This window comes from Pteronotus mesoamericanus, unplaced genomic scaffold, assembly GCF_021234165.1.
Source record: "Pteronotus mesoamericanus isolate MK-2021 breed Mesoamerican mustached bat unplaced genomic scaffold, CSHL_Meso_final contig_20, whole genome shotgun sequence".
In the NCBI taxonomy this organism is placed as follows: domain Eukaryota; kingdom Metazoa; phylum Chordata; class Mammalia; order Chiroptera; family Mormoopidae; genus Pteronotus; species Pteronotus mesoamericanus.
The window spans coordinates 36,989,838-37,003,582 of NW_026555085.1; the positions used below are offsets into that span (position 1 = coordinate 36,989,838).

Below are 13,745 nucleotides of genomic sequence, written 5' to 3' on the forward strand. Positions count from 1 at the left end.
TCCAGTCCCCTCTCCTTGGCTGCCAGATCACATCAATGTCGAGCAAACTTCTGGCTATGTTAACAGTGGCTGGTCTTTTTCTGGACAGATCTCGTATTTATGCTTAGAGACTGGCACACAATATGTGATATGTAATTTGGATTTATTTTACTTTATAAGTATTTCATGGATCTTTAATTTCCAGAAGAAATTATGCTTAGCATAAAATTGTTACAGATTTGCATTGCTGTATTTCATTTAAGTATAATGTTCTCCCTTTTACTTTTGGCAAAAGGCAAATATGAGTGAGATCATCTGTCCCATATTTCTGTCCAACCAGTTGTTCAATAATTTAGTTGTTATCTATGTCTTCAGAATACATAAGATGCTATTGAATGTGCTGTGAGAAAAGTAATTTCCTTATACCTATATTCCACAAATAGCGTAAGAGAGTTCTTCCATGTACTGTCAGAGAAAGAGACATCCTTCCTTTTTTTTTTTTTTTTTTTAAATAATCCACATATCCTGAGATAGTGAGCTGATGTTTTACTAAGTTCATTTTTGCTCTGGTTGCAACTTGGTATTCATTCATTTTGTTATCTAGGGTAGATCTTGGAATAGGTAACTTGGTATAAGAGTAGGACTTTGTCTTGGTCATGTTAGGCAAGGTAAACAATTTGTCAGTTTTTTCACACCTAAAAAAATGGAGTTAAGACTAGAGCAGTGGTCTTTAGACCTTTTTGCTTGTGTGCTTTGTGTATATTTTTGGGTTATAAAGTCACATAGAATAAAATATATAGAATGTAAGCATTCAGTTAAAAGAATTTTGATGTTTATATATACACATTTTATAGCTACCACCTACTCTTGCAAACTCTTGATAACTCCTGTCACTTAAAAGATTTAAAAGAATTTTAAACAAATATGTATTCTCTTATGAATTTTTAAGTTGACTTTGAACATTTCTCATCTAAAGTTTAAATGGTCTCACAGGAAGTAAGAGTTGACACAGTGAAAGGAGTACCTTTTTAAAATAAAATGGTTAGATTTCCCTCCTCATATATGGATTTGGTAGCATCCAAATACAATAAATATTAATAATTACCATCTCATTCTGTCATTTTCATTGTCACAACAGATATTTACTTAATTTCCTGTGATATGAGGCTCAAAGTTTTACAAATTTTTTCTTTTAGATTGAATTACTTCATTTATTAAAAACAAAAACAGACTCATAGAAACAGATTAAATGGATAGTTGCGAGAATGGAGGGGGGATGAGGGATGGGTGAAAAAGGTAAAGGGGAGTATAGTCTATAATATTGGGTTGCACAGTGACAGATGATAAGTAGACCTAGTGTGGTGATCACATTTTAAGGTATAGAAATGTCAAATCACTCTATTGTACACCTGAAACTAATATAATATTGTGTATCAGTTATACTTAAATTTTAAAAAAGAATACAGTATATAATACATACAACATACAAAAATAATTATTAATAGATTAAAACTATATATTGCTACAAAGTTTGATAAGTAATTATTTGGCATAAAGTAATTTGAAATGCATCTTTTAATTAGAGACACTGACTTATTGTCAATTACTTACTTCATGTGTCCATGGATAAATATATGTTACATACTGAGACAGGATTCAACATCTATTCCTATGTTTCCTTCTTACAGAAATAAGTGCTGAGGAATCTTGCTCATACAAATAAGTACATGACACTGGAAAAAATTATAGTAGTTATCACTCAATTCCTTGCACTTTTTCTAAATTATATGCCCTAAACTGCATGGTGCTCTACTGTCAAAAATTTTTTTAATAATCTCAAAACTGTAAACTAGATTAGGTTTTCCTTAAAATATTTTGGAAGCACTGTCTTAGAACTCAATTGTCTTGCAAAGCTTTTGTTAACCAGTACTTATAATTCATTCTTTCTTTAACATTTAAAATTATCCTTTGGTATGGTGGGTTCTTAAACAAAGATTTTATTTATTTATTTTTTTAGAGAATGGGGAAGGGAGGGATGAAGAGAGGGAGAGAAACATCAATGTGAGAGAGAAGCATGAAATGGTTGCACATGCCTCAGCCGGGGACTGAACCTGCAAGCCAGTCATGTGCCTTGACTGGAATCGAACTGAACTGGTGACCTTTTGCTTTGCAGGACAATGTCCAACCAACTGAACCACACCTGTCAAGGCTTTTTTTTTTTTTTTAAACACTCACCCAAGGATATGTTTATGAATGTGTGTGAGAGGGAGAAAGACAGACAGACATTGATGTGAGAGAAAAACAACAGTGGTTGCCTCCTCTATGTGCCCTGACCAGTGATCAAAACCACAACCTTTTGGGATATGGGACAATGCTCGAACCAACTGAACCACCCTGTCAGGGCAGCATTCTTTTTTTTTTTTTTTTTTTTTTTAAGGCAGAGAAGAGCAGTTGTGGCAGGAGATGCCTTGACATCAAAAGCATAATCATACTAGTGTTTGGAAAGATTTTATATAGAAATTGAGAATCTAGATATTGATTCCCTTAAGATTTTTTTATGCCCTGTATGCTTTTGAAAATCTTTATATAGCCCTTCGGGTGTATAGATAGTCTATTTTGGAGCTGCTGGACTAGAAGTTCTCAAAAAACTTCTTCAGAATTCTGATACTAAATCCTAACTTTATTCATAGAACACATACAGGATTTTTTTTGTGGTAACCATGGTGATGATGATGGGTAGGGAAAGAGTTAATTTTGAGATTTTTGTTGTGTTTGTTTATTTTTTGTTATTGAAATAAAATGCCAGAGTCTTTTATTTTTTTGGAACTTAAGCTTTCTGAACAGTGTAAATGTTGTCCAAAATGTGGAAAAGAGAAAAAAATTCAGACCAAATGCCAAAGTTGTGGTATTCTTTTTCCTAAGGATTTGCAAAGAAATTGCAGACAAGCTGTAACTTTGAATGAATCAACTGGACCGTTATTAAGAACGTCAAACCATCAGAATTCTGGAGGACAGAAGTCACAAAACATAACAGTCAAGAAGTTTTATGGCAACAGTGTGGGAAAGGTCCCAATTGATATTATTGTGAGTTGTGATGATAGTAGGCAGAATTATTTACAGACTAATGGGAAAGTTGTTTTACCTAAGGCAAAAGGAACCAAAATCACAAACCTGAAAGAACGGAAAACAAGCCTGTCAGACCTAAATGATCCAAGTAAGTGTGTTACTCCCTTTGGCATTACTTATATCAGTCCAGTGTTTTTCACATATATTTTAAAGTGAGCGTGAGTATCTTTGAGAAGTGTAATTTTGATTTATACCTGCTTGTGTCAGTTATGTAGTATTTTTTTGAGTAGATGATTAAAACTGTATTCTCATCCTTTATTTCATAAATTACAAAAGCACAGAATTTGGCCCCAGTTGTACAAGTCCAGTTATGCCCCGCTTTCTAACTTTGGTCTGTTAATTTAATCTCTCTTATCTGTAAATGGATATATTTCTTCATTGACAGTCTTTTTGAAGGATCAAAGAAAATAACATATAAAGTGCCTAGCATAGCCCAATAAAATATTTTACAAATAGAAAGGACTCAGTGAAAATTAGTTTCCTTACCACTTTGTTTCTCACCTAAACCTCTCTTCCACTCGTTAGACATGTGTGTATGTGTATGGAATGCAATCCTGTTAATAAGTAGCAAAAGATTGGAAATGGTTGAATAAACTATAGCATACATAGTTGTAAAAGAGGAGAAAGATATGATTTAGTATTGTTTAAGTGATTTCTGAGATCTTTTAACCAAATGAATAAAAGCAAGGTGAATATCAAGAGTGTATATTATGCTGCCTTTATGAAGGGTGAGAGAAGAATCTAGGTTTGTTTTTTTTTTTTAATGGAAAGCTATATCAGAAACTGATTTTAAAAGTAGTTTGTTGTAAGGGGAGGAAAAAGTGCGGGAATTAGAGGTAGAAGCTAGATGTCTCCAAATATACTTGTTTTATAGATTAGATTTTGTGACCATACAAATGTTTTATATGATTATAAAATAAATTTAAATTATAAGTTTTCATTTTGATTTATTTTTAATTTAAAAAAATTCTTTATTGATTTTAGAAAGAGAGAAACATCAGTTTGTTCTACTTATTTATGCATTCATTGTATGTGCCATGAACAGAGATTGAACCCTCAGCCTTGAAGTATCAAGATGGTGCTCTAACCAACTAAGCTACCTGGTCAGAGCTAAATTGCAACTTTTTTAAAAACAAAATCAAAACTGAAATGAAATAAATGAGCATCATTATTTAGCTACTTGGTGGTTTGAACACACAGAAAAATTATTTCAGATGGATGTAGATTAAAACAGTGTTGCAGCTGTGCATCCTAATGTGAGATATTTTAAGGTCAAATGGAACTACAAAGAAATCCTAAGTATATTCAGTAATATTGTTGTTAACTTTATTGGTATTGGGATTTTTAAATACATTGATAAAACAAATAAGCAATTATATTATTGTCTCCTGAAACCAAGATTTTCAGTGTTACAGAAAAAGAAATACAAAAGTGAAATCAACAAAATCAGTATCTGGTAAACTTTACATTTGAATCAGAGGTAATATGAACTTTATGTTTTCTCTTAAATAGAAAATGTCTATTTCCTAACTTTTCCCATAGAAAATGTCTAGAAATAGTAAGCAACCCTAGTATAGGAAAAAATCAACCCAAGTTGCCATATTTGTGTTTTTGAATATCATATCTCACTAAAAATAACCAGAGCTCTTTACAGAAATTTCTTACTCAAGGTCCAGAGCATGAATGTATGAATAAACCTAGATCATCTAGTCCTATTAGGAAGCATGGAAGCTGTCAAAAGGACATAGGAGCTAAAATGGAAGAGCTCCCATTGACCAGTGATGGGAATATTTGGGTCACAAACAGAGTCATAACTACTATTTTTTGAAATATGTCAAATATGTTAAAATCAATCAGTTGATAATGATACCCCATAGTTCCCCCCAAAAGAAGAACTCCATTGGTTTCTTTTGAGATTGCTTAAGATTCCTAATCATTAATCTGGAAACTGGTAAAGAAAGGGGATAAAATTAAACTTTTTTTAAACCTCAGAACTGTCAAGTTCTTTTTAAATGCAGTCCAATATAAAAACCTTAGCCCATACCAGTACCTTAGCTTATTTCTTAAAACACAGGCTAAAAGAGATACTTTTTAATGGCTGTGTAGCTTATACCTCTGTTATGATGTTATGATAATGTTGCTATTTGATGAGTATTTTATGATCCATTTTATACTGATGCAATATGAAATATTGTTAATATCATTTGAATCTTTTCTAATTGTGATGTCTTTATTAATAGTAAGATATGAAAAAAACTCACTTATTAGGCAGTTACTGTGTATTATTACAGAGCCAAACTTCATATAGGAAACGTAACATTCTGAGGAAGTTACCAAGATGATGGGAACTGGAAGTTAGTATGGCTAAGTTAGTAAGTAACAGAATACAAATAAATACCATGTCTACATCAACCATGCATGTTGATAATATAAGGAAATAAATTCATGTGATCCTTAGATGTATTAAGCAGTTTACTTTTCAGAGCTTAACCGTATCAACCATGAATTAAAACCATAAAATAGAAATGTGTTCCATTCTGCTTCCCAAAAGAAAAACAATTAAAAACTAAGCATTTCCCATGTAAGTATACAAAAAAATATGTTCTATTTTAAGAACATTTCATATTAATAATAAAAGTTATCAGCCCTGACTGGTGTGGCTTAGTTGATGGGATGTCATTCTGCAAACTGAACTGTTGCCAGTTTGAGTCCCAGTCAGGGCACATGCCTGGGTTACAGGCCAGGTCTCTGGTTAGGGGTGTGTGAGAGGTAGCCTATCAATGTTTCTCTCACACATGGATATTTATCTTTCCTCTCTCTAAAAATAAATAAATATAATCTTTTAAAGAAATAACAGATATCATTTATTGCATGCTTATATTACCTGCTTTGTGATAAAAGCTTTATACACTAATCTCTTGAATTTAGTTTTTACAATCATGTGAGGGTAGGTACTGTACATTCTGTTTTATGAATGAGGCAATCTAGGTTTAAGGAGATTGAGTAAATAATACATACTTATGGACTATTGGAGTGTAGATTTTAAAAAGTATTCTTTCAGCCCTGGCTGGGTAGCTTAGTTGGGTCTTTTTTCAGAACTGGTATTTTACTTACAGGACATATGACAGGCCAGATTAGATGGTCTAAGCAGATTTACAAATATTTTTAAGCTACGGTTTTGTCACGTTCTCGCTATTTGCCTCACCTATTCCTCTCATGTCGGGCCCATCAACCCGACATGCCAAGGCTGTGGGTTCGATCTCTGTTTAGGGCATGTACCAGAATCATCCAATGAATGTATAAATAAGTGGAACAACAAATCGATCTCTCTCTCTCTCTCTCCCCCCAACCTCCTCCGTCTCTCTCTAAAATGAATAAATAAGAAGTAAAAACTTATTTAAAAGAAATTTTATTTATGATTCCAAAGTCTGTTTTCTTTATATTCTTAATTATTTTTAAATTTGTATTTCTGTTAAAATAGTTTATTATGAAGCTTACATTGTGAGTGGTCAAATAATAAAATATGCAATGTCTCAGGTAACCATAAATTCTACGTAGAAAAATCAAGCAGGTCCAGGGAATAGAGACTGGACCTATCTGACAATTGTAAGATACCAGAAAAGGTGCTATTTTAGATATGTGGTGGAATAGGCATCTTTGATAAAGTAACTTTTTAATAGAGCTCAAAATGCTGATATTTATGGGAGCAAGTTTGTAATAATAAGTACAAAGACCCTGTGTTAGTGTACTTGGGTTGCCATAATAGTACCACAGACTGGTACTGTTGTTCGAGTGGCTCAAACAATATAAATTTATTTTCTTACAGTTCTGGAGACTGGAAGTTCAAGATCAGGTTATGCTCAGGGTTGGTGTATCTGTTGAGACTTCTCTTCCTGTCTCGTAGATGGCTGCCTTTCTTCTTTGTCCTCACAGGGTCTGTCTTCTTTTCTTCTGTGCATGCGTGGAGAGAGACCTCTGACGTCTCCTCTTATAAGGTCACCAGTCCTATCAGATTAAGGCTTCATTTTTGGCTTCATTTAACTTTTATTACCTCCTTATAGGCTCCATTCCCAAATATAGTCACTTTGGGGATTTAGGGCTTCTGCATAGAATTTTGAGGGGACACAGTTCAGTTTGTAGCAGACCCTGATAAAAATTTTAGATATATATTAGAATCTGTTTTATATTTTATGTTGAATTAAAACAACTATGAACAACTTTTAAACTTTATAACATCATATTTGTACACTCCCCATTTGCTTTGCAAATATGGTGATTTTCACCACAACTCGTCATTTATTTTAGTAAAACAAGAACTAGTAGTACTTGTTGCAGCATTGGGGCTTTAAAATAAGTTTTGATATAGTGGATAGAGAAGTTTCAATGTCCCTAAAGTACCATAAAGATAATTGTAGATAGAACACTAGGCACTGTGCTAAACTCTTTACATACTCATATGTTCTTGCGACAGTAGTTTGAAATAGGTCCTTAGTTTTACAGAGAGGAAAAGGTGAGGCAAATAGCAAGAACGTGACAAAACTGTAACTTAAAAATATTTGTAAATCTGCTTAGACCATCTAATCTGGCCTGTTATATGTCCTGTAAGTAAAATACCAGTTCTGAAAAATACCCAACTTAAGCATTTACTTCTGAGACTGTATAGCAAAATAAAGACAGTTAAAAGATGCTGGGGATGGTGCCTCTCAGGAACATGTATACTACTCAAAAAGTATTAACTAAGCATTTATGTGTAGATTACTAAAAAAAGAAAATTGCTCCTAGAAATTTATGGATTTTTCAACAGATGATTTTTGTGTTTTTTTTCCTTGTGCCAGGTACTGTTTTAGATTCATACAGCAGTAGACAAGGCATAGTTATGTGTAGTGGGGAGGGACAAATGAGCAAGTAAACATGCACAACAAAAACAAAAATCTTGGATCACTTGATGTGAATAAGCAAGTGCCCATGTGCGTACTTTAAATTGGATAGTCAAGCATAAAAGGATATTTATGGTAATATTTGATGAGAAAACTGCAAGGAGTTAGGGGAATTGCAATCTAGACAGGAACAAGCTTATTTGAGTAACAATAAATAGCTAGTTTGTCTGGAGCATAAAGGAGGGAAAATGCAGTAGTATAAGACAGTTGGAGAAGTAGGCAAGGGCCAGATTATGTACGTTTATAAACCAGAGTAAGGAGTTAGGATTTGACTCAAGTGCAGTGTGGGTCGCTCTGGGGAATCATGATGTAGAGACGGGTTTGATAAGATTTAATAAGCACAAAGGATAAGAATAAATTACCTTCATAATGTCTTTTCTTGCCCATGCTTATTTACTCAACAAGATTAATTGAGCATTGGACACTGGTCTAAGTTCTTCTAAGGACCAATTATGATTTTAGTGAATTCCTGTGTGAGATAAAATTATGTGGCAGTGTAAATTTTTACACACATTTAAAATGCATACTATTTTGTGAACAATTTGTTATGCAGATTATGGTCATACCTTTGTTTTTCGGAACTTTGAGACAGACCTACTGACTGAACATTTAACTTGTGTATGTTTCTTTGGGTGTGGTAATAATGGACTATAGGATGAATTTCATTTCTGTATATTATTTTTTAAAAGATGCCAGATATTATGCTTTCTTTATTTTTAATTATTTTCTAAATTTAACGTTTCATCAGAGAGAGTGGATTGTATCTTCATTTGTTTTTATTAGTTTCAGATCTGGAAGAAATCCAAAGCAAATTTGGTATATTCTCCACTTTGATAATATACTTACATTTTTAATTTAAATATATATAATGCCATAAATGAACCACATGAAGTATTTAATTTTTTTTACAGTCATTTTGTCCAGTGATGATGATGATGATAATGGCAGGACTAACAGAAGAGAAAGTGTATCTCCTCAACCTGCTGATTCAGCATGTTCTTCCCCAGCACCATCCACTGGAAAAGTAGAAGCGGCATTAAATGAAAATACCAGTAGAGCAGAGCATGAACTAAGAAGCAGTCCAGCAGATTCAGAGTTAAATACAGTTCCATTGCCAAGAAAAGCAAGAATGAAAGATCAGGTAGTTTTACATTTATTGACATTTATTCAGATTATGTCTCCCCTTTGGGATGTGTTAGTCTGGAGGGTAATTTGACAATGTTAATAGAAAAAAATAAATTATTCATTAAGTAGGGCTTAAAATACCACTTGGAAGATTATTTAGAAGAACATTCAATTAAGTTGAAGTTTGAAGTGTAAAATGTTCAGCAGGAAGAGACAATATTAACCTTATTTCAAAATGTAAGTATAGACAAGTATACCTGTATAATTTGGGGACAGGGAGAAGTCATTTTAACTTGAGTATGTTTAAATATATCGTTCTACTGTATTATATTTTACTATATAAAGTTTTCAGAATGTTCAGGTGGAAAAGATAAATATTATGTCAAAAAACAATAGTGCTAGAGGTGAATATTTGTAATGCAGATGACATGCACTATGTTAATATCTGTAATAGACTAAGAACTAAGAAATGTCTCTTAAAAGTTGAAATAAAAAAGAAAATAAAAAAACGGAAATAGATAATAAACTACCACATCAGAAGTGCAAATTAGTAAGGCAGTACAAATTAAGGAAAATGAAATACAACCCTATTCTAAACAGACTTTCAAAAGTAATACAAAATCAATATATACTTCTGGCAAGAATCTGAGGGAGAGGGTACTTTTGTAATTTGCTGATGGAAAAGAAAGTTGTCATGACCTTTGGGGAAAACAGTGTAAAAACATCTACTGAAAAAATTTTAAATAAATACCAAATGACCAAATAATTCATTCCCTAGACTCAATTTCATAGGAATCCTGCCTCTACAGTACATAAGGCTGTATGTATAAACATGATTGTTGGCATACAACTACATATGAAATCATTGTCAATTAATATGGAAATGGATGAAGAAATTATGATATATTCACACCATGTACTGTTATGCAGCCACTGACAATAAAAATTAGAGCTATAGCAATGATTTAGGATTTCTGCATGGTACTGTTAAATGTGAATATCAAGATGTAGAAATATGTGCATATTTCCTTATTTTTGTGAAGATTTTTTAAAAAATAAATTATAAAAATTATACGGTTTACATATACATGCCAGGGATTATAGGAGTGTAGATAAAAATGGGAAATTTACATACTTGGTTGTTAAGAAGGGAACCATAAATTAAAAATAAAAAGCCATTATAAGGATAGAAGAAAATAGATTAATATTTTTGATATAATCTTGAAGGATGCTTTTCCAAACATTTCAGCACAGCAATAGTAAAATGAAGAGATGAATATATTTGATTAAAAGAAAAGTACGGAACAGTGTACCAAAACATCATAAACATAATTTGATAGGTAAATGCAAATGAAGGAAAAATAGTGAACTATGTGATAGAGTGTGAGTTGGTCCTTCATATATTTTTAATTTCTTAAAAGTCAAGAAGTAGAAGTAAACTTTAGAAAAATAAGCATGAAAATGAATAGAGTTCAAAAAGGTAGTAAAGTATTGAAAATGGAATTAAAACAATACATTTTGTTAACTGTCATTGCTGAAAATCATTGAAGTACAATAGTATCTCATCTTGATTAGTGTTTGGAGAAATGGAATGTTGGATGTGTAAGTTGGTAAAATGATTATGCTGGAGGGCAATTTGGCAATAATTATACATGCAAGCAGCAAAACTGCTTCTTGGAAAATAGTGTGTCATGGGAAAAGGTCAGAAAGAACTCGGATGTCAACATCGGAGAGTTCAGTTAATAACTAATAGATTCCTATATGATGGTATTTGTGAGTGAAGAGTTTTCAAACTGGCACACTGAACAATTAGGGTTCCTCAGAGATCTTTTAGGGCTCCTTGGGAGGATGTGGAGCACCCCAGTTCTGGACTCAGTCTCTACTGTGGATTCAGCTGTAGCTGCTCTTAAATTCTCTCTCTTATTATTGAGCTAAGTAACATCTCATTTGAAGGAAGAATTCTAAAGCTAAAAAAAAATGTTCTTAAACCTCTCTGATAGGTTTCTGTGAATATCTAAGAAAATATTTATGATAAACCTGTTAGTAAGCCTGAAAGAGCAATTTACACATATAAATATGTTTTTGTTTTAATAGTTTTTCCTGTGATATAGATCACAGAAATGTCTCTATAAGCATGATGAGAATAGGCCTGTCTCTATCGATTGCACATCTTTGTCTTTTTCTTTTTCAGTCAAGATAATGTTTTATTCTCTTGATAATAATAGTGAAGTTTAACATTACTTTTAAATTATAAATTTATATAAAATGTAATTTTACGATTAATTTGCATTTGAATTTAACTGAAATCTTAATTTAACAAAGCAAGTAGTTTAAAAATTTTAGTATGTAAAGAGGCATCATTTTGTAGTGCAAATAACCGTTTCTAAATTGCCCATTTTCTCTAAAGAATTGTTCATTTAATCGAAGTACTATAACCCCTACCCCTATGACTAGCTAACTTTTATCCAGTATTTTACTGTGCATGAAGGGCTGTGCTAAGCCGCTTACAGACCTTAGCTCATTTGAGTAGGTACTCTTATTATTCATATTTTATAGTTTAGGAAACCAAAACTTACAGAGTTACTATTAAGTTTACAAAATCAGATCATTAAAAGATGATATAGCTGTGATTCGAAGCCAGTCAGCCTGATTTCCAGAGTACCATTTCTCCCTGCTGTGCTATGTTCTGAATGTCAAGAATACGTAGCTAAAAAATAGCTATATAACATAGAAGGGTTTACTATTATAGTAAATCAATATGTTTTTACTTCGTCTAACACTGCTGGAGTAATGTTAATCATGTATTTTGATAATTACATTTCTCATATTGGGTCGTCTTTGCATATGTATAGCATTTAGTTTGCAGCCTTGTTTTAGTAACTTAAGTGAAAATTATCTTTTCTTTTTCAGTTTGGTAATTCTATTATCAGCACACCTCTAAAGCGTCGCAAAGTGATTTCTCAAGAAACTATAGTTGATCCTGTATCTTTACGCTGCCAAAGTGTCATTTTAAACTGTCGAAGTATACGAGTAGGAACACTCTTTCGGCTATTAATAGAGCCTGTAATTGTAAGTACATCCTTAAGTGCTCATTGAACCAATTAAAAGATTCAAAATTCTCTGAATAAGGCTAATATGTAATACTTTAAAACCTATAAGTTAAATATTAAATGTAATAGAATATTAAAATTAATTAACATGTTATATTTATTTGTGTATATAAACAATTATAACCTTAAATATCAGTTAGTAAAAAAATTTATCGTAATTTAGTGTTCACAGCTGTGACATATTCATTTGTAGGAAAAATACTTAGTATTTTCACTGAGTTAGAAAACCCTCCAATATATTAATCTTTTATTCTTATGCCAGTTCAACACATGAAGAGGGTATTTGAGATAACATAATGACAGAAAGAAAAATCTAAAGTTTTGGAGTCTGCAGAAAAGTCTTGAGCACTAAGACTCCTAGAAATAGATTATTGGACTACAGTAGCTACCCAAAAGACACTAGACTAGTTCATTGTCCACAGACCCCAAATGATTTTCTGTAGTTCTCTTATTTTTATCTGTCATGCTTGTTTTCTTACTATTTTACTGCTATCAATCCAATTCAAATGTGCATTATCTCTTTGAAATTTAATGTAATCTCCTTATTAGCCTTCCAGTTGTCACTTTTCTTCTTTCTAATGTGTTCTGTGCATTGTTGGTAAAATAATCCTTCTTTAGCACTGCACTTATTTTATGTCTTATTTTATAATTCCTTAACTTTGTGTGCCTGACCTTTTCTAACCTTTCAAACTCTGTCTTCTAGTATTGTTCTTTATACATGAAAGCAATGTTTTCATTAAGAAAACATTGTATATCAGGAAAGTTAAATGGCAGCTCTATTATTTAAATTATGGTAAATAATAGTTTTTTATTTTCTATGATTCATGATTCTAGGATAAATATAATTAAAAGAGGACAAAAAACTTTGTAGGTTTATAGTAGAAATGTGAACCTGAGAGAAAAGCTGTATGGGAAACCAGCATTTTTTTTTCTTTTTCATCAAAAAAACTCTAGTTTCTCACAATTTAGGAACTAGAATGTTAAGTACTCCAGAGAATTAAAGCAAATTATATGTAGATTATTCATTATTGCTCAGTAACATTGCTGTATATAAGGGTTTCAGTGATGCTTCTGAAGCTTCTGTTTTGGTATAAACTTTCGTTGTACAGATTATCTTTCCTGGTACTGTCAGATAACAAAAATATTTTTCTGTGTCTCTATGCTTCTTAAATTTCCAGGAAAACCATGTAGGTTTTATGGTTTTTCCCCACATTATTTAGACCACCATTATTTAGAACTCCTTGGTATGATAATTAAGGCTGATAATTTAGACATTTAGTTGAAAGTTGCGGTCGCAAGGCTATCTAGCAAGAACTATATCAAAAGTTGAATGAATTTGTTTTACATGAAAGTTACAGATTAGTACATATATGATCTGGTGGAGAAAAACTAATTGTGAATTTACTTTTAAGAAATAAAAGGCAGGACCTGACCAGTGTGGCTTAGTTGGTTGGGCATCATCCCGCAA

At 32.1% G+C, this 13,745-nt stretch overlaps 1 protein-coding gene across 5 annotated transcripts in view; it reads left to right on the forward strand.

Annotated features, from left to right (window-relative positions):
* SENP6 (SUMO specific peptidase 6) overlaps positions 1 to 13,745 on the forward strand; it is a 101,891-nt gene that overhangs the window by 59,031 nt on the left and 29,115 nt on the right. For all 5 annotated transcript variants that reach the window (XM_054569639.1, XM_054569642.1, XM_054569640.1 and 2 more), the window contains 3 exons: positions 2,902 to 3,193; positions 8,954 to 9,183; positions 12,078 to 12,236. In XM_054569639.1, the coding sequence (XP_054425614.1) occupies positions 2,902 to 3,193; positions 8,954 to 9,183; positions 12,078 to 12,236 (681 nt within the window). The remainder of the gene's footprint in view (positions 1 to 2,901; positions 3,194 to 8,953; positions 9,184 to 12,077; positions 12,237 to 13,745) is intronic.